The sequence below is a fragment of the Phascolarctos cinereus genome, unplaced genomic scaffold, assembly GCF_003287225.1.
Source record: "Phascolarctos cinereus isolate Bilbo 61053 unplaced genomic scaffold, phaCin_HiC Scaffold_2;HRSCAF=192, whole genome shotgun sequence".
Taxonomy (NCBI): Eukaryota; Metazoa; Chordata; class Mammalia; order Diprotodontia; family Phascolarctidae; genus Phascolarctos; species Phascolarctos cinereus.
In genome coordinates, this window is record NW_027555625.1 from 131841315 (window position 1) to 131869006 (window position 27692).

The 27692-nt window shown below is 38.2% G+C and overlaps 1 protein-coding gene across 4 annotated transcripts in view; it reads left to right on the forward strand.

The window, feature by feature from the left end:
- ADAM18 (ADAM metallopeptidase domain 18) overlaps positions 1 to 27692 on the forward strand; it is a 138627-nt gene that overhangs the window by 72485 nt on the left and 38450 nt on the right. For 3 of the 4 annotated variants that reach the window (XM_020985217.2, XM_020985219.2, XM_020985220.2), the window contains exons 13-17: positions 2486 to 2590; positions 8505 to 8703; positions 14384 to 14489; positions 15383 to 15572; positions 27411 to 27494. In XM_020985217.2, the coding sequence (XP_020840876.1) occupies positions 2486 to 2590; positions 8505 to 8703; positions 14384 to 14489; positions 15383 to 15572; positions 27411 to 27494 (684 nt within the window). The remainder of the gene's footprint in view (positions 1 to 2485; positions 2591 to 8504; positions 8704 to 14383; positions 14490 to 15382; positions 15573 to 27410; positions 27495 to 27692) is intronic. The other variant, XM_020985218.2, reaches the window with a different exon arrangement.

Genomic DNA, 27692 nt, shown 5'->3' on the forward strand with positions numbered 1-27692 from the left:
AGATCTCAGAGATTTGAACATCAATCCTCTCAGTAACAGCCTCAACAAGTAGTTATCTGGCTTCTGCTTGAATAGCTAAAGAGAAAGGGAATCTGTTCCCTTCTGAGGCAACCCGTTCTACTTTTTGGACAGCTCTGAAATTGCTAGAAAGGGTTTTGTTTTGTTTTGTTTTGTTTTAGTTTCATTTTGAGGTCTTTTTGTTTTTAACATGGAACCTAAGTCTGTTTCTCTGAAGCTTTTCAGAAAGGCACTAAGAGATAAGCACAGTGCGAGAGAAAGATTGACACAGTCAGAAGGCTTGGGATCAAGCCTTAGCATTGTTACATCCTCATGGTAGCATACTGTGCAAGTAATTTAAATGTTCTCATCCACGAAGCAAAGGGGTAAAATCAGGTGAGGTCTTAGGTTTCTTCCAGCTCCAGTTCCTTTGATCATGTGGCATGTTTCAAACGGTTCTGGATTGTGAGGCCAGAGACCGAAGGCCCTGGGACAGGCTGGAGTTCTGCTCTGTTACTGACATAACCTCCCATGGCCAGAGTTAGCTCATTTATAAAATGGGGGTTGGATTTGATGATATGAAAGTTCCTTTTTAGTTCATAGTCCTATGATCTTATAAATCAGTATGTGAATGACCAATAGCCAGAGGCATTTGCAATTTTTAAAGTGGAAGCTTGTTAGCATAAATGTAGCTTTAATTGTGGTAACATTTTAGGAGGGGAACAAGCATTTATTAATTACCTAGTACATGCCAGGCACTGTAGGCTAAAACACTCTACAAACGTTTCAGTTGAGCCTTACTTGGGAGGTAGGTGCTATTATTATCTCCCTTTTACAATTAAAGAAACTGAGGCAGAGAAAAGTTGAGTGACTTGCCCAGGGTCACATAGCTAGTGTCTGCAGCCAGATTTGAGCTGAAGTCTTCCTGACTCCAGGCCCTGTACTCTGTCCACTGTACTACTGTGCTGTTTAGGTGTGATAAAACAAAGCAAAAAAACCCCTTAGACTGCATAGGAGTGGGCACTTTGGACCAGGTGGATAAATGAGAAGCAGGTCTGTCCGTAGCATCGTGCCTTACTCCCCTTCCCTCCACCCTAACTGTTCATACTTTTCACAGCTTTTACTTTCTTTTATTCGTGAGATGTTAGGTTTCCTAAAAACTCTGAGTTTACTTCATAGTACTTCAACCATGGCAATAGGACAGCAGGGGCTGTTGTTGTTCAATTGTGTCTGACTCTTCATAACCCTGTTTTGGGGTTTTCTTGGCAAAGATACTGAAGTGGTTTGCCTTTTCCTTCTCTAGCTCTTTTTACAGATGGGAAAACTGAGGCAAATAGGGTTAAATGACTTGCCCAGGGGCACACAGCTAGTAGTGTCAAACCCGATTTGAACTCAAAGATGAATCTTCCTGCTTCCATGTCTAGCACTCTATACACTGTGCCACCTAGCTGCCCAACAGGGGTAATATTCAGTTAAACAGGTTGTTTATAAAGAAAGAATTGCCTGGAATGTGTTCTGCTTATGTTGTTGCTGTTTAGTTTTTAGTTGTGGCTGAATCTTAGTGACCCCATTTTTGTTGTTGTTGTTGTTTTTGGCAAAGATACTAGAGTAGTTTGTCATTTCCTTCTCCAGCTTATTTTACAGATGAGAAAACTGAGGCAAACAGGGTTAAGTGACTTGTTCAGGGTCACAAGCTGGTAAGTGTCTGAGGCCACATTTGAACTTAGGACGATGAGTCTTCCTGACTACAGGCCTGGCACTCTATTCACTGTACCACCTAGCTGCCCATTCTGCTTACAGTATAACAAAATTTCATTTAATTCAGACTTCACTAATTTAGACTTTGTGAAAAATCTGGACAGAGATTCAGCTGAATTTATCTTTGTGCTTTCTCTAAAGAAGAGGTTTAGCATGCCTGTAAAATCTCTGCTTCAGAGGAAGCTGAGGATGTTAGATCACTTGAACTCAGTAGTTTTGAACTGCAGTGTCTACACCAAGTTCTACATTAATACACTAAGCTCCCAGGAGAGGGAGGCCACCAGATTGCCTAAGGCAGAAACAGAGAAGGTCAATGTTCTTCTGCTGATCAGAGTGGAACTGGGCACTTGAGTATCCTGGATGAGATATGAAGACCCAATTCTTAAAAAAAAAAAGTTTGCTAAGTAAATTAATAGTAAGATTACAGGCAAGGATTTAAGCTAAACAAGAGAAAAAACTTGAAGCACTTTAGACTAAATTTATCATTTTTAGCTATTTAGTAAATTAGGTCTCTTAAGGATTTCAGCTATAGAAAATTGTCAGTTTTATTATATATTCCTGAAACCATAATCCGTATTGAACAACACTGACCTACAAAAATGTAGCAAAAGAGGAATTTATGAACTTAAGTAAGCCTATTTATTTGTTAGAGAAGTCCTTGAAATATTTCTCCCTTTTCCCCACGTGCCAAGAAATCATACTGTTTATAACTTGTAGTGTTTATTTTTAGGAATTTTCTAAATGTAAATTTAAAAATTGTTGTGTTATGGAGACATGTAAATTGAAACCCGCAGCAAAATGTGGCTTTGGACCATGTTGCACAAACAGTTGTCAGGTAAGATTAAATACACGTTCTAAAATATATTTCAATATACTTTTCACTTGAGTCTAGTAGAATCTAAACTGTAGAAGGGGCTGGTGTTTTTTCATTTTTGTGTCCTAGCATAGTGCTTGACATGTAGGTGCTGAATATTGCTTATTGAATGTAATTGAATTAAGGGAATTTGTTGTTGAACTATACCCCCAAATCTATTGAGGTCCAGTATTCTTGAGATCTTCTTGGCACTTGTCCATAATAATGTCTGGTAAGTTAAATTCCACTAAATGAAAACACTTTTGCTAGAGGTTAAGAAGAGAAAGCAAGAGATACTTAATGAAGACTGTGAGACATATAGACTACATATTTATAGTCTCTCTATAAATATATATATATACATATAGACTATATATATTTACATATGGACTAAAATTCTAAGATTTATTAGAAATGAAAAAACCTAGTATAAGTTAAAGTTAATAGGCATGGACTATCAGTGGAGATTTAGCTTAGAACAAGCATATGAAACTAAGTCATAAAAACAAAAACCAGATTCTTCATAATAATTTGAAAATATATGACATACAATTATTTCTGGAAGGAGAATGAATGTATATTAACATATATTTATATATTATATTATATAATATATTTATATTCATGTAATATTTATTAGTATTAACAGTTATTTATAATTTATTACTATCAATATCTAACTTATAGTTATATAGTTATATAATTTATATATATTTTATAATATATAATTCATATATATTATAGGAATATATCATGTATTACACAGTTATTGTAATTATATTATAAATGACATATAAATATATTTCCATAATTCATTATATATATGTTGTTAGTCAACTAGCAGTTATTAAGTGCCTTCTATGTCCAGGCACTGTTCTAAGCACTAGGGATTCAAAGAAAGGCAAAAGACAGATCCTGCTTTCACAGAGCTCAGCCTAATGAGGTAAACGTGCAAATAACTTGTATAAACAAGATATATAGAGGATAGAGTGGAGATGACCAACAGATAGCTGTGTAATTAAGAGAGATTGTGAAAACCTTCTTGAATATGTAGGATTTTAACTGGGACTTGAAGAAAACCAGGAAATGGAGGTGAGGAGTGAGAGCATTCCAGGCATAGTGGACAGCCAGCCAGAGTTAGGAGATGGAGTGCTTTGTTTAAGGAGAAAAAAGGAGTCTGGTGTCACCACATTGCAGACCATGTGTGTGTATGTGTGTGTGTGTGTGTGTGTGTGGGAGGGTATAAGGTGTAAAAAGGCTGGAAAGGGGATGTAGGTTATGGAAAGCTTTGAAAGCCAAACAAAATTTTACATTTGATTTTGAATGTTATAAGAAGCCACTGAGGGTATCATTGTCAAACCTACATTTTAAGGAAGATCACTTTGGCAGCTGAGTGGAGGGTGAACTGAAGTGGGGAAGAGATTTGTGGCAGGGAGACCAACCAACAGCCTATTGCAATAGTCCAGGCCTGTACCAAGATGGTGCCAGTGTCAGGGGAGAGAAGGGGACATATATATGAGTGGTGTAATCAAGGTAAAATCAACAGGCCTTGGCAACAGATTGGATATGAGGGGTGACAGTGAGGAGTCAAGGATTACACCTAGGTTGTGAACCTTAGTGACTAGAAGGATGGTGATACCCTTGACAGTAATATGAAAGTTAGGAAAGGAGAGGGTTTTGGGGGAATGATAATGAATTCAGTTTGGGGTATGTTGAGCTTATGATGTATATGAGACATTCAGTCTGAAATGTCCAAAAGCCAATTGGAAATGTGAGTCTGTATGTTAGCAGAGATGTTAGGGATGGATAAATAGATTTGAGAATCATCAGCATTGAAATGATATGGGGACTGATATGAGAGATAACCAAGTGAAATAATATAGGCGAAGTGAAGAGAATCATGGACAGAACCTTGTGGAACACTTGTGGTTAATACATGTGACTATGATAACTATCTAGCAATGGAGAATGAGAAGGATAAGTCAGATAGGAATGAGAGGAAAGGAAATAGAAGTACCTATTGTAGATGGCTTTCTCAAGGAATTTAGTCACAAAAAGGAGAGATATGAGGTGATAACTAGCGGGAATAGATGGATAAAATGAGAGTTTTTCTGAGAATGGGGGAGACATGGGCATGTTTGTTGGCAGTAGGAAAGCAGCCAATAGACAGGGAGAGACTGAAATCTGGGAAAGAAGAGATGGAATGGGATCACTTGTGCAAGCAGAGGTATTTTCCTTGACAAGGAGAAGGGTCACCTCATTGTGTAAAAGAGGGTGAAGGAGGAGAGTGGCTGAAAGCATCTGTAGGGTGTGAGCTGAAGAGGAGGGGAGAAGAGGTAACCCTCAGAGAATCACTTTGGCAGCTGTATAGAGAATGGATGGGGGAGAGTGGGGAAAGAGACTTGAAACAGGGGTACCATTTAGAAATCTGTTGTAATAGTCTAGGGGAAAAGAGGTGAAGGCCTGATCTAGGGTAGTGGCTGTGCAGATAGAGAAAAGGGGACAAATATAGCACATTTTGTAGAGGTAGAAATGATAAGATTTGACAACTGATTGGATATATGAGATGAGTGAAAGTGAGGAGATGAGGATGACATTGAGGCTATTAGCCTGGGTGTCTGGCATGATGATCATCTCTTTGACAGCAATAGGAAAGTTTAGAAGAATAGAAGATTTGAGAAAAAAATAATGATTTCTCTTTTATATGTTGAATTTGAGATGCCTATGGTATACCCAGTTCAGAATGCCTAGTTGGTGATCTTAGCCTTTATCTTAGGAGAGAGTGAGACTCAATATTAGAGATTTGGAAATCATATGCATAGAGATGATAATTGAACAGATGGGAGCTGAGGAGATCACCATGTTTGATAGTATAAGGAGAAAGGAGAAAGGAGAAGTAGTGGTCCATTTGTGAGGAGCTAGCAAAAATGAATTTATTTTAGTATTTCTTGGATTTCTTGATCATTGTTTGGTCAATGCTCATTTTTTGGTCCTGTTGGAGTAGTGATATCTGAACTATTAAGGCTGTACTTACTTTCCCATCTTGAGGACCATCTTTTCACTTCTCTTTGAAGCAATAGATTCTTGTTGATAAGTTGCTTCAGGTTCTCTAAGTCTTGAAGTGTATCTTCTGTGTCTTCACTTGAAAAAGCAGTTCAGCTAGATGCTGTTCCTGAGGTGATAGCTCATATATTCTCATTAAACCCTTTTGCCAGGGACTTTCTTCCCAACACAGAGTTTTCAGGTACACAGTAGGGCACTTCTGACTTCTCTGAGTCATTGCTCCTAGTAAAATAATGGAACTTCAGTCCCTTACAAGTATAGAAGGATTACTAGACTGAAAACATTATTAAGTTTATTTAAAGATTAAGGGAAACAAACAATTCATACCAGAACTCATAGTAAATAACAGCACTCACGACTGAGCAATTCTTCCAGAAACCCATGTAATTTCAGTTGTTTACATTACTATCCAGGGTAGGGCTTTAGCAAGGAAAACTCAAAGCTTATCATTAGGGCCTTCCTCCATGGTTTGTCTGGATAACTATGCATCATGGCTTCTTTTGCAGCTTATCCATCTAGCAGTTCTTGCAGATGATTATGGTTCCTACTATTTTTTTTGTGTGGTTCTTTCACCATCTGGCTTCTGCCTATAGACTGTCTCTTGTAGTTCGCCTTATTGCTCATAGTAGTTCCATTTCCCAGGGGACATGTTCTCTATCTCCAGGTTCCCTACCTAGTTTCTTTTTGTTGGAGCTCAAAAAGATGCTCTAGGATCTCCATTTCTAGAGTCTTCTCTCATATTATGTTTCCCAGTTGTCTAGTATGTATGGTACTAAATCATTTAGTGATAAATGGATAAAATGAAAAATTGTATAGCTCATCATGCCAAGGTACTTCTCTACCTAGTTTTCCAGTTCTTCATGTATAATTAAATAAAATCTGGCATTGCTTCTGGACGGGATATGTCAATCTAATTCTCTAGGGCTTCATCCACTATGTCCGTAACTTTCTTGTTGGCCTCTTTTCACCTCTATATGGTGTTGTTTCTCACATTAGAATGTGAGCTCCTTAAAGGCAGCGATGAATTTCACTTTGGTATTTTTATCCGTAGTGCTTAGCACATAGTAGGTGCTTAATAAATGCTTTTCAATTCATTTTAATGTATCTTCACTAATATAAATTACTTAACTGAAAATTGACTGATAAATAATTTTTGTGAATCTATATGTGCCTAGCACCATATCAACAAAAGATTCTTTTTTGTAGTTATTGGAGTAATCCCGCTATTAATATAATACTAACAAAAATCATATAGTCATAATTTCAAGCCAACAAGCATTTATTAAGTACCTGTTATTTTCTAGGCACTATTCTAAGCACTGAAGATATATTAAAAATAAAAAAAATAAACTCAAAAAACCAAAACCAAAAAAAGTCCCTCCTCTTAAGAAGCTCACAGTCTAATGGGGAAGACAGCATGGAAACAATATATAGGCAAGACATATATATATAGGATAAAATTGAGATGATCTCAGGAAGAAGGCATTAAAATTATGAAGTACTAGGAACGACTTCTTGCTGAAGATGGGATTTTAAATGGGACTTGAAGGAAATCAGGGAAGACAGGAACAAAAATGAGGAGCGGGGGAGTGCCAGGAATGGATAATATCCAGTAAAAATGTCTGAAATATAGAGTATCTTATGTGAAGAACTTCAAGGAGACCAGTGCCACTTGATTGAAGAGTATATGGGGGGAATGGGGGAAGAAAGATGTAAGAAGACTGGAAAATAGGAGGGGATTAGGTGATGAAGGTATTTAAAAACCAATGAGAGGATTTTATATTTGATCCTATAGGAGAGAGTGAGCACTGGTATTTATTGAATAGGCAGAGTGACATGGTTAGGCCTCTGATGTGGGAAAATAAATTTGACAGCCAAGTGGAGGATTGACTGGAGTGGGGAGACTAACCAGAAGGCTATTGCATTAGTCTAGGTATGAGGTGATGTGGGCCTGTATCAGGAAGATGGCAGTGTCAGAGGAGAGAAGTGGGTATGTATGAAAAGTGTTAGGAAGGTAGAAATGATGACTTGGCAACTGACTGGAAATGGGGAGGGAGGTGGTGAGTGAGGAGTCAAAGCTGATCCCTAGGTTGTGAGGCTAGGTGACTGAAAGAATGGTGATACCCCCAGCAGTGATAGGGAAGTTAGGAAAAGAGAAAGGTTTTGGGAGAAAGAGAATGAATTCACTTTTGTTTGAGTTTAAGCTGTTGATATAACATTTAGTTTGAAATATATAAGGGGCCATTGGAGATTCGAGACTATAGCTCAGCAGAGAGGTTAGGGCATGGCATATAGATCTGAGAAACATCAGCATGGAGATTATAATTAAATCCATGGGAGCTGATGAGGTTACCTAGTGAAATAATATAGAAGGAGAAGAGAAGAGGATCTTAGAGCCCTGTTGGACATTCATGGTTAGTAGGCATTATCTGGATGAACATCTAGCAAAAGAAACTGAGAAGTGTTCACACAGATAGGAGAACCAGGAAAGAATAGTGTCAGGAAAATTCAAAAGAGAGTATCAAGGAGAATAGGGTACTCCTGGACAGCACCAAAGGCCAGTGGATTTCCTTTCTTCTTGTCTAAGGCTCTTTGTACTATAGCACACTTTGTTTCTTTAGAAATGTGGTTTAGTTAGAATTTGAAATGACAGGTTCCCTTAGAACCCTGAATTGAAAAGACATGAAATAAAAGATTAGCTGGTTTCATCACAAGCTGACAAAAAAAATTGAGGTGATTACATTAGTTTCACTTCAATGATAGTTAAGATATTTTAACCACTACAGTATCAGTGCTACAATGACGTATTTCTTGTTTTCCTTTTTCCTGTTAGTTTCAGAAGAGAGGTAAACTATGTAGGCCTAAAGCAAATGAAGAATGTGATTTTAATGATTTTTGCAATGGAACATCTCACGAATGTGTACCTGATACTTTTGTACGGAATGGTGAAAGTTGCCGTAAGAATACTGCCATTTGTGTAAATGGAATATGTCCTGACATAAACGACCAGTGTAAGGCTGTATTTGGATCAGGTAATATAGGTTTCTACTAAATTCAGATTCCCCTGAAGCCTGTATTCAGCCCTACTTGACTATAGAAAAGGAATGACTTAAACCTTATGAAGAAAAATAGAATTTAGTAGGTTAAGTAACTGAAAAAGCGCATATTCAAGCTCTGTGTTAAGCCCTGGGGATACAATACAAAAGCAAAGACATCCTGCCCTCCAAGAGCTTACATTTTTTTTTGGTGTGACAGTCAGGGTTAAGTGACTTGCCCAGGGTCATGTGTCTGAGGCCAGATTTGAACTCAGGTCTTCCTGACTCCAGGGACAGTGCTCTATCCACTGTGCCACCTAGCTGCCCCTATAGAGCTTACATTCTTATAAGGGGAGACATATGTACCCATAGAGGACAGTAACCAAAGAAAAAGTACTTGATTCACAATGTTAAGTTTTATTGTAGGACTGATTGATTGATGGAGCCTTAGAGGAGTAGATTGATAACACCCCTGTCAGGAATGAGGACAGAGCTGATTTAATCATGGCTCCACATTTGGTGGGGGTGGGGAAATGGAGTTGGTGTAGAAGGGTTAGAAGGGTACATGTTTAGCAATGTAGTGACTATCTAGGATATAGAGAAGATGATTGGATAGTAGTACCAGAAATAGTGGGCCAAGTGAGAGTCAGGATCAGAAGAGCAGGGACCCAAGCTGGAAATTCTAGATATATTAAGGGTCAAAACCTCTGGGTATGGTTTTTGGTTTTGAACAGCAAGACTGTTGAGAAGATGGCCAGGGAGTAGACCAGGTGAGGTTGTCACTATTCAGGAGAGCTAGGCCAAGCAGCGGAATTTTGGGAGCTTTCAAGCCTCTAGGCCATGATTTCTGGTAAGGTCATGAAGAAGATGGTCAAGAAGCAGGGGAGAAAAGTGAAACCTTGATCGTGGCTGCCTGAAATAATGGGCCAATGCATGTTTTGCCGGCTGGGTGGGTTTGGATAGAGCCAGCATTAGGGAACAGAGAACCTGGGAAGTCATCTAGAGTCCATATTTCAGTGACTAGAAAGTGACTTGGAAACATCTTCTAGGGAAAACAGATATGATTTGCCTCCTAGTGGCAAAAAGAGTCAGGAAATTCTTAAACATGCAAATCCTCATCATTACCAAAGGAGTAGCAATGTTCCCTGTCCTTTCTATCTTCCCTTGCTGTTGATCTTTTGTTACTCCTTTTTCTCTTTAGAGTTGGTCCTGTTGTCCAATTTATCCTGATTTCATTTGTAATAACTTTGATTTGTTTAGCACTTTGTGGTTTACAAAGTGTTTTCCTTATAATAGTCTTGTGTTAGTAATATGGCAGCATTTCCAAATTAACCTGGAATATAGTCTTTGACTTTATTCAGGTCTCTCTTCCTTTCTGTCTTCTCTGTGACACATTAGCAATTACTCTCTTATTGTACTTACTATAATCTTTTGGTTTAGAATAGTATAGGAAGGATAGTAAATGTTCTCTGGAATATATTCGTAGAATTTTAGTTCTGGAAGAGAACTTGGATTTCAGTTCCATTAAATTTAATAAGTATGTATTAGAAATCATCTAGTCTAATTTTTGAGACGTAGTCATCTAGTCTAACCCCATCATTTACAAAGGAAGATCTTGAGTCCCAGAAAGGTGAAGTAATGTGCTAAAAAATACTTGCTGATTGATTACTAGTGTTTCTTCATCTTGTGTAACTAGGGTGTGTGGGACTTAAATCATAAATGCATATAAAAGAACAACAGACGTGTTTAGAATGAGTTTAAAAATTTTTACTATTAATTATATCTACAACAACATATTAATTAACAAACATTTATTAAGTATTTAATATAAACCAGACATTGTGCTAGGTTCCGAGAACACAAGTACACTGAATGAAATAATTGTTTGAAAGGTAGGAGGAAACAAGTACATAGTTATATGTATAGAGAATAAATACAAACTCTAAGTAGTTGTCTACAAGGAACCTTAGGAGGGAGGGCAATAGCAGATCAACAAAGGCAACTTATAGATCAGTGTCAAACTTATAATCAAAATAAGGTAAACTGAGGCACAAAATTCTGAGCATGATCAATTTATTAGTAAAGCGTGAATTTATCAACAAATAGGATTCTAGCTTTCTTAGCAAAGCTAAGACCTTAAATGAGTGGGGCAACTCCCTTTTGTATTTTTTTTTTGGAGTATAGAACCAAGAACAGGATTTCATAGGCAGGGAACAAGTTATAACAAAGTTACAAGAGCTTGATATCATGAGTGTTGAAAGCAATATGATTGGTTACAGGTTACTAAGGCATGGGAGACAGTATGATTGGTTGGAAATTAGAAATGAGAAGTTAGCAACAAACCCCCTCCTTGTCTCTTGTGACTAAGAAAAGTTCATTGTTTGGTGAGTCCCTCTGCAAATAGTGGACCAGACATTTTTTGATAGCAAACCAGACATTCCTGAAGGATAGCTTGGTTGGTGTAAAGATACTATATCAGACTACTCGTTGTAGTAGTATTCTTGTCCATCAAGAATAACAGATTTCCTTGAAGTAAGAACAGAACAGTGATTAGCAGGAGAATTAGATTTCTTAACTTAACTCATTGCAGGCCAGCTGAATTTCTGAACTAAGTTCAGAGGCAAAGAACCATGACGTAGGCAATAACAGGACAAAATCAGTTAATTGTAAATAGGATCAATTTTAAAAAGGCACAATTACTCTGATCACTTCAAAACTCAAATAGGAATGGATCCCTGTGGGCCACATATTGACTTCAAAAACTGCTAATTAACATTGCTTTACATAGTATTTTTATTTATTTTGTTAAGCATTTTACAATTACATTTTAATCTGGTTCTCAAGTGCTTTGCGAGTTTTGTGGGCTGCAAATGGCTGGGAAGACTGTAAGATTGACGCCTCTGATATAGGTGGTGGTACTTGAGCTACATCTTGAAAGAAGAGAGGGATTCTATGAGGTAGAAGTGAGGAGAGAGTACATTTCAGGAATAGGAAATGGGCAGTACAAAGATATGGAAATGGGAGAGGGACTAGCTTGTGTGAGGAACAGAGAGAAGACAAGTTTGGTTGGATTATAGAATGCCGGAAGGGGAGTAATATAGAAATAGGTTGCAAAATAGATTAGGCCCAGGTTGGAACAGGTTTTAAAAGCTAAGTAGAGGAGTTTTTATTTTATCCTATAAATAATGAGGAGCCATAGGAGTTGATTATGTAGATGAGGGAAATGGTCAAATGTGTTTGTAAGGAAAATCACATTTGGCAGCTGTACGTAGGATGGAGTAGATCAGAGAGAGTCTTGAGGCAGGTAGACCATTTAGGACATTTATTGCAATAATTTAGGCAATTGGTGATGAGAGCTTGAACTAAGGTGATAGTTGTGTGAGTGGAGAGAAGAGATCATATTAAAAAGATGCTATGGAGATAAAAATGGCAAGATTTGACAACTGATTGGATATGTAGGATAAGGGAGAGTGAAGAGTTAATGATAATTCTAAAGTTATAAACCTGGGAGCCTGGAAAATTGGGAGTTCTTCGGCAGAAATGGAGAAGTTTGGAAGAGGGATGAATTTTGTTAAGGGAAACTTAGTGAGTTCGATTTTGGATGTGTTATGTTTGAAATGTCTCAGGGGACATTGGTGATGTGGGACTGAGGCTTAGTAGAGAGATGATCTGAATATATGGACATATGAGTCATTGGCATAGAAGTAATAATGAAACTCATAGGAGCTGATGAGGTCACTAAGGGAAAATATAGGAGAGAGGAGATAAAAGGACTCAGGGCAGAGCCTTGAGAATAGCCAGAGTTAAAGGGTGTGATACAGATGATGAACCAGGAAACTGAGGAGAGATCAGGAGGAGAATAAGAAGATTAGTATCACAAAAACCCAGAAAGGAAAGACTGTCCAGTAGGAGAAGGTGGTCATTAGTGTCAGATGTAACAGATAGGACAAGAAGGATGAGAAGTGAGAAAAGACTGTCAAACTTAGCAACTAGGAGACTATTGGTAACTTTAGAGAGAGCCATTTCAGATTAGTGATAGGGTTGGAAGCTAGATTGCAAAGTTTTGAAAAGTGAAAGAAAGAGGAAGTAGAGGCAAATGACTAGACAGCTTTTTCTAGTATTTTTTTTTCTTTTTTTTCTTTTCTTTTCTTCTATCTTTTTGGCCAGGCAGTGGAGTTAAGTGACTTGCCCCCAGGGTCACACAGCTAGTAAGTGTTATGTGTCTGAGGCTGGATTTGAACTCAGGTCCTCCTGAGTCCAGGGCTGGTGCTCTATCCACTGCGCCACCTAGCTGCCTCCTTTTTTCTAGTATTTTGGCTTGGCAAAGGAAGGGCATTTAGGATTATAGCTTGAGGGGGTGGTACAGTCATATGAAGATTTTTGACAGACTTGGAAGTGTTTGAAGGCAAAAGGGAAGGAACTAATAGAGAGTTTGAAGGGAGAACCAGGGAGAGTTTGAGGTTTAAAGAGAGAGAAGAGGATTGTGGGGGCAATATATTGAAGATGGGAGGAGAGGAGAACAAGCATGTGTAGAGTGATTAGCCATGGTAAGGAGAAGTGCCACCTCATGGTCAGAGACTTCCCAGTCCCATTATCACCAGTTGCCTATAGGACAATGTCTAGTTATCCTAAATTCAATGTGTCTGAAATATCTCATAATCTTTTTCCCCAAATTAAACCTCCTATCTATTTTTCCCATTTCTATCCATGGTACCTCCATTCTTCCAGTCACAAATTTGGAGTCTTCCTTCCCTCTTCCTTTCTTCTTCACTCAGCATAGCCATTAAATTATCAAATCTTGTTCATTCTACTACTCCAAGGTACATCTCTTATGTGTCACCTTCTCCATTCACATCACCACTCTAATTTGGGCCTTCATCACCTCCTACTTGAATTATTTCAGTAACTTTCTAACTGGTGTCCCTGCCTCAGATAATTTTCCTCTTCAATCCATCTTCCACATAGTCGTCTAAAGTGTACAGGTCTGACCACATTACTTACTTAGTTAAAAAGCTCCAGTGACATCCTGTTGTCTCTAGGATAAAATACAAAGTACTTGGTTAAAGCCTAGATACTTCACATTCTAGGTTAATTAGCCTCCTTTTTGGTTCTCCCATAGTGTTTCATTTCCCATGCCTTTGTACATGTTATCCTCCAGATCTGGAATACAGCCCTTCCTTGTCTCTGCCTCTTAAAATCTCTGGCTATCTAAAAAGTTTGAGCATTTCTTGATCTTCCTCCCTGCACCCCATATTACTCTCTATATAATTTGTATATATTTTATATTTACTTTTCTCAGTACATGTTGTTTCCCTCTGTAGAATGTTAAGTTTTGTGAAGATAGATAGTGTTTCACTATTATTGTTGTATCTCCAGGGCCTACCATAGTTCCATGTACATTGTAGTTGCTTAATAAATGCTTATTGATAGATTAGCTTTTTAGAAAACTCTCCAAAGTTCACTGGATCAAGGAGTGACCTATGTTCTAGTCCCACTTTTGTTACTGGTCTAAATGTGTGAGTATGAATACATTATTTAACCTCACTAGGCCTTAGTTTCCTCATCTATAAAATTAAGTATTTGGACTCAATGACCTCTAAAATCTTTATGGATCTATAACATCTGTGATTAAATTGAGTTCAGAATTTTAATTTGCCTTAATCTGTTTATGTTGCAGCTTCTAAAGGTGCTTCTTTTGCATGTTTTGAAGAAATGAATGGCAGAAGTGATAGATTTGGAAACTGTGGTGTTAAAAGAGATTCATTTAAACCCTGTTCATCTGAGTAAGTCTTTATAAAGGCAGTAATGTACAGTGAAAAGATGGTATTAGTGGACTTGGGTTCACATCAATTATGATCTTGGACATTCCTCTCTGGGCCTTGGTGTCTTCATTGGTAAATAGTTATATGAGGTTATAAGAGGATTGGTTAAAGGAACTAGGAATGTTGAACTGGAAGAAGATTAAGAGGACCTGAGAGTTGTCTTCAGATATTTGAGGATCTATCATATAGAAGAGGTATTAGAATTTTTCTGTTGGACCCCAGAGGGAAGAATCACAAACAAGGGCTGGAATTCACAAAGAGGCATGCTGTTAAGAAAAATTTTCTCACAATTATTGCTACCCCAGAGTGGAATAGACTTTTTTGAGAAGTGGTAGGCTCCTTCTCCTTTTAGCTTTTCAGCAGAGGCTGGCTAACTTGATTCTTTTTGTTTTGTGAATCCATTGGACAAGATGGCTTCTGAAGTCCCTTCCAGTGTTAGGTCTATGATTCCGTGAAAATGAGGGAGTTGAGCTAGCTGGCCCTTAAAGTCCATTCCATCTCTAATTTTGTAATCTTTTGAGAAAATTTAATTTTATTGAATACTGAAGACCTTTGTCATATAATATTAAGTATACGTGGGCAGATAAACCTAATGTTTTTAATAAGTTGATATGTTATACTTGGTACGATCATGCTTTTTATTTTTCTTATTATTTGATATAATGTTCTAAATCAAACATTTTCTGCTATCAAAGGCAGTTCTTCTCTGGTACTGCATATGTGTCAATAAGTACCAAATGCCATCAAATCAAGAAGCATTTATTCAGTACCTGCTATGTGCCAGATATTGTGCTAAGTGCTGGAATGTATAACTATTGAAATGTTTAACTATTTTCTCTGCCTTGTATTTGTAGCAATTTCTTGTGTGGAAAATTAATTTGTACTTGGCCAAAGAGATCATTGTTCTACAAAAGAGGCATATCTGTCATTTATTCACGTGTTAATGAGGATGTATGTGTATCTATCGCACATAGTGTTCCAGTGCGACCAGGGCAACGAGATTTTACATTTGTGAATGACGGGACTCCATGTGGTCCTAACATGGTAACTAAATATTCATAAACATTATTAAGCAGTTTTCCAATTATTTATTATTCTAGTATCATGTTATTTATAATTAGGAAGTATAGTAGTTGCCGTTTTAGGTCTTAAGATATTTCAGTGTTTGTACACTTCTAGCCACGTAAACCTTTAAGAACCATGAGAAAGTAGGGGCAGTGCATATGTAGAAGGGAATCCTTAGTAGCAGATCTCTGAATGAAGCAAATCTGGCAGTACTAAATCCACTCACTGATCCCCACATTAATTAAGTTCTATGTGACCTTACCTATAAATCAGTCCCTCTCCCACTTGGCACCAAAATTTTGATTCAGCATTTTCAGTTACACTTAACTTTACTCTTACTGACTTTCTTAACCATTCTTCAATACTTTCCCTCACATATAAGCTTCTCCAGCATTTAGCTAATATTTTATTTAAAATGTTTGCATCTATATTCATTAGGGAAATTGGTCTATACTTTTCTTTCTCTTGTTTTGATTCCTCCTGATTTAGGTATCAGTAACATATTGGTATCATAAAAAGAATTTGGTAGGACTCCTTTGCCTATTTTCCCAAACAGTCTATGCAGTATTGGAATTAATTGTTCTTTAAGTGTTTGATAGAATTCACTTGTAAATCCATCTGGCCCTGGAGATTTTTTCCTAGGGAATTCATTGATGGCTTGTTCAATTTCTTTTTCTGAAATGGGGTTATTTAAGTATTTTGTTTTGTCTTCTGTTAATCTGGACAGTTTATATTTTGGTAAATATTCATCCATTTCACTAAGATTGTCAAATTTATTAGCATACAGTTGGGCAAAATAGTTCCTAATTATTGTTTCAATTTCCTCTTCACTGGTGGTAAATTCACCGTTTTCATTTTTGATGCTGGTAATTTGATTTTCTTCTTTCTTTTTTTTAGTCAAATTAACCAAAGGTGTATCTATTTTATTGTTTTTTTTCCCATAAAACTAGTTCTTAGTTTTATTTATTAGTTCAATAGTTTTCTTAATTTCAATTTTATTAATCTCTCCTTTGGTTTTCAGCATTTCTTTTTTTTTTTTACATGTTAGAGTTGAGTTTATTTTTCACATATATATAAGTGATCATGTACAATATGTACAATATACCTGCCTTTATTAGTTAACCAAATCTAAGGAATATCAAGTCAGCAAGCTTATGTAGCTACAAACAGGCACTTCTGATGTGGTTAAGGGTTCGGGGGTGCTGGGACCCCAAAATCACAACATGCGGGTCCTGTCCAAAAGAATTTGACCCAAGCCTTCTTTCAGCCAAAGACAGGGTTTATTAGAACATCTGCCATATTAGGCAGACTCCTAAGGAGTCTGAACATTAATGAGCTATTGGCTAGATTTTAAGAATCTAAGCAGTGGCTAGATTATACAAATCTGAGCAGTGGCTAGATTATAAGAATCTGAGCATCTTAATGGAGACAAGATGGACCTTACATACAGAAAGCCTGTGGGAGGGATCTAGGAGTGGCCAAGTAGTCTATGAGGTAATGGAATTCCAGGGAAATGGAGCCTAGATGGGACCAAGGGTGGGAAGTGGCTTGGAGCCATAGGGAGGCAAGACAATGGAGGGGAAATTGGGTGTAGCCACAGTGAAAGGCCAGTTGATGGGATTATAGCCTCAGGCCAAAGCCAGAGATTTGGCTATATGGGAAAGTTCAGGGTTTTTACTTTCTGGGGCCCAGATCCCAACCCCATCATTCCTCCCTCAAACAAATGGTACCCAAATTCTTTTGGAGTAAGGGGTGAAGGTCTTGGCTTCTGAAACTTCTTTCTGCTGGCAAAAGGCATAGGGCTGTTCCTGCCTCGAGGGGGTCCTAAAGAGGAGGTTGACTGGAACCAAACACAGGCTGCATCCAGGGAGCCATGAAGGGACATTGGCTGGTACTCAATGTTTGTTACCAACTGTAGGTGAATGGCCCATTTATGTCTGGAAGACATAAATCTGACAGAAACAACTGCAGGGCCCAGATATAAAGCAGGGACTAGATTTAGGGCCCAACTTTGAGAGGATAAAACATCTTTAGCTTTTTGGATTCAGATAATTCAGTTTTCTAACCATGCAGTATCAAATCCATCTCATAGCCAGACTCAGGAATAGCCAGGTGGGTAACATTCCCTTTCAAAGGAACATAATGGGGAAACTGATCCAGGAGGATCCCATCTTAGGCTGAGGCTAAAATTGTCCTCTCAGCTTTTCCCAATGCTGACTTCCTACCAGTATCAGCTTCTCTGAGTAGCTTGTGGCATTTCTCTTAGATGTTGGAGTGTTGATTATCAATGGATTATGACCCATCAGACAACTCAAAATGAAATCCTATGAGCTTTTACCTCAAACAGCAAGTTTTACTAATCACAGCTTAGGAAAAACTTTTCCAGGATTTACATCTTAAACTTAAAATTTATCCTAATGTAAAAAGCCAGTCATTACAGATTTCTATACACTTGCAAATTCTCAGCAAGCCATATATAACCCAAACAAATTTTTTGGCTAGTTTACACATTAAAACAATAACCAAAGATAACTAAATTACTTTAGTGGTAACCAAATTATGAAAAATTGCTTGACATAGCTCATACAGAAAGTTCACCAATTTGAAACTTGAAACAAACCAATTACCAATCAGGTGACTTCAGTTTTGTTAAATGCACTTCCAAATTACTTTACACAGAGAATCAACATTTCACCATTAACAGTTAAAACTACAAATTTAAAAGAACATGCTTACCCAAGTTCAGAGGCCAGCTTCTTTACCTTGAGCAGTATGTGCTGAACCTAGATGATGCTTCCAGGCAAAGGTTGCCACAGAGCCCAAGACCATTGCCAGTGGGGCCCATGCTGTAGCTGATGCCCCTCCCCCTCCTTCCTTTTCCCCAGGTAGGGGAGGGCAAAATCAAAAGTGAGGGGTAAAGGGTGAAACTCTCTTCTCCTGTGAGAGGGACTGATACTCTCTTGACTGAAATGAAGGGAGTGGGAGAAAAGAGTGACCAGGGTTGTAAGGAGGAGTTCTAAATTCCTTAATGATCAGTCACAAAACCTCCAGAATCTGCCAAGATATTTTTAGCTGTTCTAACTTTCCCTTGTAACCTCCATGAAGGAGAATTTAGGGGTGGCAAGGGAAGGGAGTAAGTAAGCTTCAGGGAACCAAAAAGCAACTGCAGTTTTTCCCCAATTCCCTAGTGCCAAGAGAACTGACAGAATTGAGCATACACTTCCAGATAGGGTGTCCATCCTTGTCCTCTATGCTGTGGAAGGTGTACCCAGGTCCATGGCCTTGAACCAACCCAGTGGACTGAGAGCCTGAGAGAGTCAGGCTGAGTGCGAGGCAGCCTTGTAACTGTCTGCCCAAAAAGCACCTCCAAGCCTTGGTGGAGGAGGCTTACATGCCCTCCAGTCTTTGCTGGAGAAGAACTTGGGGTTAGGCAGTTTCCCTGTGTGGGCCACCAAAATGATGCGGTTTAGGGGGACCCCAAAATCACAACATGCGGGTCCTGCCAAAAAGAATTTGACCCAAGCCTTGTTTCAGCCAAAGACAGGGTTTATTAGAACATCTGCCACATTAGGCAGACTCTTAAGGAGTCTGAACATTAATGAGCTATTGGCTAGATTTTAAGAATCTAAGCAGTGGCTACATTTTAGGAATCTGAGCAGTGGCTAGATTATAAGAATCTGAGATGGTTTTCAGTATTTCTAATTTGGTATTTAATTGGGGATTTTTAATTTGTTCTTTTTCTAGCTTTTTTAGTTGCATGCCCAATTCATTGATCTCTTCTTTCTCTATTTCATTCATGTAAGCATTTAGAGATATAATACTTCCCCTAAGAACTGCTTTTGCTGCATCCCATTAAGTTTTAGTATGTTGTCTCATTATTGTCATTCTCTTAGATGAAGTTATAATTTCTATGATTTATTGTTTGACTCACTCATTCTTTAGGATTCGATTATTTAGTTTCCAATTAATTTTTAGTCTACCTTTCCATTGCCCTTTATTACATGTATCTTTTTTTGCATCATGATATGAAAAGGATGCATTTAGTATTTCTGACTTTCTGCCTTGGATTTTTATGGCCTAATACTTGGTCAGTTTTTGTGTAAGTGCCATGTACTGCTGATAAAAAGGTATATTCCTTTCTATCCCCATTCAGTTTTCTCTGGAGGTCTACTATATCTAACTTTTCTAAAATTGTATTCACCTCCTTAACTTCTTTCTTGTTTATTTTGTGGTTAGAGTTACCTAGTTCAGAGAGGGGGAGTTTGAGGTCACCTGCTACTATAGTTTTTCTGTCTATTTCTTCCAATAACTCTCTTAACTTTTGCTTTAAGAATTTAGATGCTGTACAACTTGGTACATATATGTTTAATAATGATATTACTTCATTGACTATGGTGCAGGATGTGGTTTCCTTCCTTACCTTTTTCAATTAAATCTATTTTTGCTTTCTATCACCCCCCCTCCCCCTTTTTGGACAAGATAGATTTCTATACTCCATTGCCTATATATATTATTTCCCAGTACATGTAAAAACAGTTTTTAATGTTTGTTTTTAAAACTTTGGGTTCCAAATTCTCTCCCTTCCTCCCTGCCCACCCACCTTCAGTGAGAAGGCAAGCAACTCCATACAGGTTTTACATGTGTAGTCATGCAAAACACTTCTATAATAGCCATATTGTGAAAAACTAACTGTATTTCCCTTCATCCTATCCCCCTCCATTTATTCTATTCTCTCCTTTGACCCTGTCCCTCCTCAAAAGTGTTTGCTTCTGATAACCCCCTCCCCCAATCTGCCCTTCTTTATATCATTCCCCTCCTCTCTTTCCCCTTCCCATCTATTTTCCTGCAGGGTATGATAGATTTCCATACCCAGTTGAGTGTGTATGTTATTCCCTCCTTAAGCCAAGTCCCATCAGAGTTAGAGTCTCACCTTCCCCCATTTCCCCTCCACAGTAAAAGCTTTTTCTTTTCTCTTTTATGTGAAATAATTTACTCCATCTTACCTCTCCCTTTCTCCTTCTCCCTGTACAATCCTTTCTTATCCCTTAATTTTATATTTTAGATATCACCCCTTCATATTCAGCTCACCCTGTGCCCTCCCTCTATATATATTCCTTCCTACTACCCTAATACTGAGAAAGGTCTTATGAGTTACAAATATCATCTTTCCATGTAGGAATGTAAACAGTTCAACTTTAGTAAGTCCCTTATGATTTCTATTTCCTGTTTACCTTCTCGTGCTTTTCTTGAGTCTTGTATTTGAAAGTCAAATTTTCTATTCAGCTCTGGTCTTTTCATCAAGAGTGCTTGAAAGTCCTCTGTTTTGCTGAATATCAGTTTTTTCCCCTGAAGGATTATACTCAGTTTTGCTGGGTAGGTGATTCTTGGTTGTAATCCTATCTCCTTTGACCTCTGGAATATCATATTCCAAGCCCTCTGATCCCTTAATATAGAAGCTGCTAAATCTTGTGTTATCCTGATTGTGTTTCCATAATACTTGAATTGTTTCTTTGTGGCTGCTTGCAATATTTTCTCCTTGACTTGAGAACTCTGATAATTGGCTATGATATTCCTTGGAGTTTTCATTTGGGGAATCTCTTTCTGGAGGTGATTAGTGGATTCTTTCAATTTCTGTTTTACCCTCTGGTTCTAGAATATGAAGGCAGTTTTCCTTGATAATTTCTTGAAAAATGATGTCTAGGGTCTTTTTTTTGATCATGGAGCTTTTGGACTTCTTTTTCCATTTGGCCAATTCTGCTTCTTAAGGTATTCTTCTCCTCTTTTTGGACCTCTTTTGCCTTTTGGGTTAAGCTATTTTTTAGGGTGTTATTTTCTTCAGTATTTTTTGAGTCTCCTTTAGCAAGCTGTTGACTTGTATTTCATGATTTTCTTGCATCACTCTCATTTTCTCTCCAGTTTTTCCTCTGCTTCTCTTACTTGCTTCTCAAAATCCTTTCGAAGTTCTTCCATGGCCTGGAACTGGTTCAAATTTTTCTTGGAGGCTTTGGATGTAGAAGCTTGGATCTGAGTTACAGTGCTGGATGGCAGTCCTGGGGCAAGCAGGAATGCTGGCATAGTGGATCTTGTAGTGGCGGTGAAGAGGCAATTGTCCTCACAGTTCCAAGGCAGAAAAGAGTGCTTGTGGTCACTCATAGACCAGAGCACAGGCCAGGAAAGGAGTAAACACCCTGCAGTCTCCCTCTGATCATCCACTTGATCCCCCCCGTCCATCTGTGGGCTGAGAGCTCAGTATTATGGTTTTTAATCCATTTTGCTATCCACTTCAGTTTTATGGGAGCCATCCTATTCACGTTCATGGTTATGGTTACTATCTGTGTCTTTCTCTCCATCCTAATCCTCCTCCACCCCCTGTTTATGCTTCTCTTTCTTTTTTCTCCCTTTCTCTCCTCAATAGATTTTTGCTCAATAGATTACTGCCTCCCTCAATCTTCCCTCCCTTCTGTCAACTCCCTCCCTTTTTTCCTCTTTTGCCTTACTACTTCTTCCCTCCCTTCTATCCCCCCCCTTTTCTTTCCCCTTTCCCCTCCTACTGCATTTAGAGCAAGTTAGATTTCTATACCTGAGTATGTTATTCTCTCCTTGATGCAAATCCCAATGAGAGTAAAGTTCAAACAATGATCATCTCCTTCCCTTCTTTTCCTCTACTGTAATATTTCTTTGTGCTTCCTTATGTGATGTAATTTACCCTTTTCTGCCTCCTCCTTTCCTGTTCTTCCATTACAATCCCTTTTCACCACTTAATTAGGCTTTTTATTATCACAACAAAATCAACTTAAACAGCCACCTTTGTCTTTGTCTTCTAAGTATCATAATAAAGATATAGTACTTAAGAGTGATAAGTATCATCTTCCTATGTAGGGATGTAAACAGTTTGCTTTTATTGAATAACATAGTTTTTCCTCTTTCCTGTTTACCTTTTTATACCTCTCTTGAGTCTTGTATTTGAAGACCAAATTTTCCACTGAGCTCTGGTTTTTCATCAGGAAAGTCTGGAAGTTCCTCATTTCATTGAATATCCATTTCCTCCCCTGAAAGATTATGCTCAGTTTCACTGGGTAGTTGATCCTTGGTTGTAATCCATGCTCCTTTGACTTATGGAACGTTGTATTCTACACCTTATGATCTTTTAATGTAGAAACTGCAAGGTCCTGCATAATCCTGACTGTGGTTCCACAATATTTAAATTGTTTTATTCTGGCTGCTTGCAGTATTTTCTCTTTGACCTGATAATTTTGGAATTTGGCTACAATATTCTTTGGCATTTTCAGTTTGGGATCTCTTTCAGGAGGTGATCAGCAGATTCTTTCAATGATTATTTTACCCTCTGGTTCTAGGACCTCAGGGCAGTTTTCCTTGATGATTTCTTAGAAGATGCTATCCAGGCTCTTTTTTTTTTTTTATCATGGCTTTCAGGTAGACCAATAATTTTTAAAAATTCTTTCTCCTGGATCTGTTTTCCACATTAGTTGTTCTTCCAATGAGGTATTTTACATTTTCTTCTATTGTTTTCATTCTTTTGATTTTGTTTGATTCTTGATGTCTCATAGAGTCATTAGCTTCCACTTGCCCAATTCTAATTTTTAACAAATTGTTTTCTTCAATTAGCTTTTGTACCTACTTTTCCATTTGGCCAATTCTACTTTTTAAGGAGCTGTTTTCTTCTTTAAGGGGTTCCGTTTTCCCATTTTGTCAATTGTATTTTTAAAGAATCGTTCAGTTTTTTCCCTACCTGTCTTATTTTACTTTTAAAATCCTTGAGCTCTTCCAAGAAGGCTTTTTGGGCTTGAGACCAGCTCATATTCCCCTTTGAGGTTCTGATCTGGGTATATTGACGATGTTGTCCTCTCCTGAATTTGTGTTTTGATCTTCCCTGTCACCAAGATACTTCTCTGTGGTCATTGTTTTTCTTTGTTGCTTCTGGCTCATCTTGTTTGCCTTTTTTTCTGGCTTTGAAGTTGATCTCTGCTTATGGGGCACAGGGGGCACTGTCCCAGGCTTCTTGTGCTGGGGGCTGAGGGTATGGTTACTGATTTTGTGTGCTGGGGCTTCAGGTGCTAGCCGCTGGAGACTGTAGGTGTCTGATAGTTTACATGGAGCTGAAACTGGTGGTGGCTGATGTGTTCCTGGTGTTGGCATTTGCCTGCTCCACCACCCTGGTGCTCAGCATCTCCTATTAGTTTGCTGAGGTGGAGCTTGCTGCTGGCTTGCTGGGACTCCTCCCATCCTGTACTGGTCCCCTTCAGCTGCAGCAAAAGGGACCTTTCCTGTTTAATCCTCCTAGCCTCCCCACCTAAAATGCTGCTGCATCTTGTCTTTATGCTGGCTCCATTATTTCAGGATTTTTCCTGGAGCAATATTCTCTGGGTTTTTCAAGGTCAGTAAGGGAGGACAAGAATGACTTACTGCTTACTCTGCCATCTTGGCTCCCGGAAGTAAAATAGGTCTTCTCCAGCATTTCGAACTCAGATTATCTCATACTCTGGATTTGTATTCAAGCTTTCCACCTAATTCTGTCACCTTTCTCCATGCTCCCTCATCCTTCCCCCACAAGTATGGCACAGCTATACCTACTTTCATTTTGCTCCAGGTCCCCTTCAGTTATTGCAGAATCTTAGAATCATAGATGTAGGAGCTAGAAGGAACTTCAGAAGTCCAGTTACTTGATTTTACCAGTGAGCAAACTGAGTTCCGGAAGGTGAAATCACTTGCTTTAGGTAATAGATAGTAAGTGACAGAGCCAGGATTAGAACCACCATCCTCTTATTCCAAATCCAGGGTATCATCTTTGTCAACCAGGCTACAGGAATGAGATTCTGTTCTATAGGTACAACCATAGGGAGAAGAATGTGACCCTGCAGAACCTCATAGTAAGGTTTAAGGAGGAGCTCACATACCCTTCCAAAATGCAGAGAATGTCATGGAGCATCCTGAACAGCTGCAGGGTGTCCTTTCTTATGCCAGATTGTATCTGGATTTTCATCTTAGCAATTTTCCCATTAAACCTGGGAGGTAAATGCTATCATTATCTCCATTTTACAAAGGAGGAAACTGAGGCAAACAGCAGCTAAGTGACTTGCCCAGGGTCATAGAACTAGTAAATGAGGCTGGATTTGAAATCAGTTCTTCCTAACTCCAGGCCCAATGCTCTATTCACTGAGCCACCTTGCTACCTACTGGTAAAATGTTATGACACCTAAACAAACAATTATAATAAAAAAGGATGAATTTTAAGATTAATTTCTTTATGTGATTTATAATATGTAATTTTTTATGTATATTTTTTATTCTCCCCTTCCCTTCCCTCTATAAACCTCTGTCTATAAGCCTCCATGACCCCTTCCCCTTAATCATAATAGCCAATAAGAGGGAAATAGCATCCCATAGTAAGGGACAGAATGACCTTCCTTGTAGTTTCATAGTTCTTGAGGCTTGTTGGACACCTGTTCCTGGCAGTTGGTCTTAAACTTCCTCATTGACCAGGTATCTTAAGTTCCAAGTCATTATACAATCAGAGGCCTTTGGAAATAATGGATCTTTCCTTGAACCAGCAAGAATGAAATCTTAGTGTAGCTATGAGTTATGCTTGTGTTAATGGAAACTATTAATGGGCCCTTCCTCTGGTCTAGGCCAGGGCTTCTTAAACTTAAACTTCTGTAAACTTTTTCCACTCTTTGGTGCCTCTTAAACTGTGGGTCGTGACCCATAGGAAGTGCTGGTCTAAGTCAGTAGCTTATAAGATATAGCTACTCAAGCTTAAGTAGACCACTAGGAAACCTTTACATTGAATGTTGTCAGCTTTTTCTTATTTCTGGTGTTACTTTGAGTACACTAATGGTTGATTTTGCATAATATCTGTCTTATGTGGAACTGAGAGCCATTATCTTTGGGTCCTTCTGTGTTGGATCAGCAGCCTCTCCCTTCTGTCTTTCATCACTCAGGAATTGCTAAGGGAATACCAAGAGTTATGGAAGTAGAATCCATACCCCTGCATTGGCCTTATTTTGACATTTTTATAACCTTGAATCTCCACTCTATTTTGCCATCTACTTTGACACTGCATGGAGATAGATCCCTTTTCCACTTCTTACTCTAGTCATAGTAATCAAGACAATAAATATTAAAATTGCTTCAAGAAAGACATATCAGTTGACTTCTTTGGATCAACTTACCATCCTTGTGACGTTCATAGATCATAGATTTAGAGTTAGAAGGGTTCTTTCAGAAGCTACCTAGTCCATCTCCTTCATTTTGTAAATAAGAAAGATCAAAGAAGTTGACCAAGGTCAGTTCCCAGACCAAAACTCCCTTATCTGGTCACCATTCCTATGTATATGTTCTCCCCCACTTTTAGAATATATGCTGCTCGAAGGCAGGGTCTGTCTTGCTTTTGTATTTATGTTCCCAGTTTCTTGCACATAATAAAGTTAAGGAATGATTTTCATTCATTCTGCCGCAAGTGAGACTGTGTCCCATTAAGGGGGGATGTTATTCTAAGCTAGAAACACTTCTACCAAGGGTACCTGGTTTTCATTGAGTAGTACTGACATTTTATCAGTAGCTTAGGTGTGACCTTCAGAGGGTCTACCTCTGAGGTTGAGCTTTTGCCTAAAACATGAACCACCACATTTTTGACAAGTGGCTATTCAATGTAATTGCCAGACCTCTTGTGTTTGGAGAATTCATGATATCCTAAGGTACTTATTCTAATTTTTGGACAAACTAATTATTTGGAAGTCATTCCTTATATTAAGTTGAAATATGCCTCCCTGAAACTTTCAGTCTTTGGTCTTAGTTCTGTCTTCTGGACCCAAGTAGAATAAATCTAGACCTGATACTACACAATCTTCAAATATTTGAGGCTCTGATCATTGTAGTCTCTCCTAAATTTTCTCCACTAAAGATCCCTTAGTTGGTCTTCATAAGACCTAGTTTTAAGTTTTCTAACCATTCTATATATCCTCTTCCAGACTTGTTCCAGCTTTTCAATATCAGCCCTAAAATATAGTCTTTAGAACAGAACACAGGGGTCCAAAATACGGATTATAGGAGAGAGTATATTGACCTCTTTCATTATGGATATTTTACTTCCATTACTGCAGTCTAAGAACACATTAGCTTTTTTGACTATCACATTGTATTGAGCTTACAGTCAGAACCCTCATACTGTTTATTGTGATCTGTTGTTTAGCAGTGTTTCTATCAGCTACTATTGGATGTAGCTGTTTCCCATACAAGATGTGCTAATGACAGTCAGGAATTGTCCATGGCTTATTGTCATTGGGCGGGATCATGAGACAAAATTAGCATTACGTGACTGAACTTTAAAGTATACAGCTATACTCACACATAGATTTTGATAAATTGCTTGCAGTTCTCTTTACTTTTCCTCAGACTGTAATGGATACTTGATTTCTTTAGCCAACTTCAGACTGTGTCATGTTGCTTGTATTACAATTATGTTTTAACTATTTCTATAATTCATTCATTGTCCAATTCAGAATGTTTATTCAGTGTTCCATGAGAGCTTATAGAAAAAAGAGCTCAAGAAATTAGGGATATTGACTTGATGGGTCAAGGTGGGAGAACACGAAATAGGAGTTGTCTGATTCATAAGTAGGAAGAGGAGGCAGAGACACCTAGGCAGGGAGTTTTTAATTTTATACTGGTGTTGTGGATTGTACTGGGGGCTAGGTTATGTCCTAATGATGTTATTATGAAATGATACTGGTTTGGATCAGTATTAGTTGGGTATGCCTGTATAGATCTTTACCATTAATTTTTTTTTTAAATTTTTAGGTGTGTTCAAACTTTTCTTGCATAGAGTCTCGTTTTTTGACAGAAGGAAGTTGTAATGCTACTGAAAAGTGTCATGGAAGAGGAGTGAGTAACAGAGTAACAGTAATTATTGTTTAAAGTAACATGCTTTGGCCAACCATGTGTTTAGGTTGTTTTTTTTTTAGCTTTTACAAAGAAGTGTTTACTTTTAAGATATAACCACAAATATATAAACTAATTCCCCCAATGTGTGGGAGGCATAATTTTCCCCTTCCTCCCTCCTTCTGAATACTCCTTCAGCCG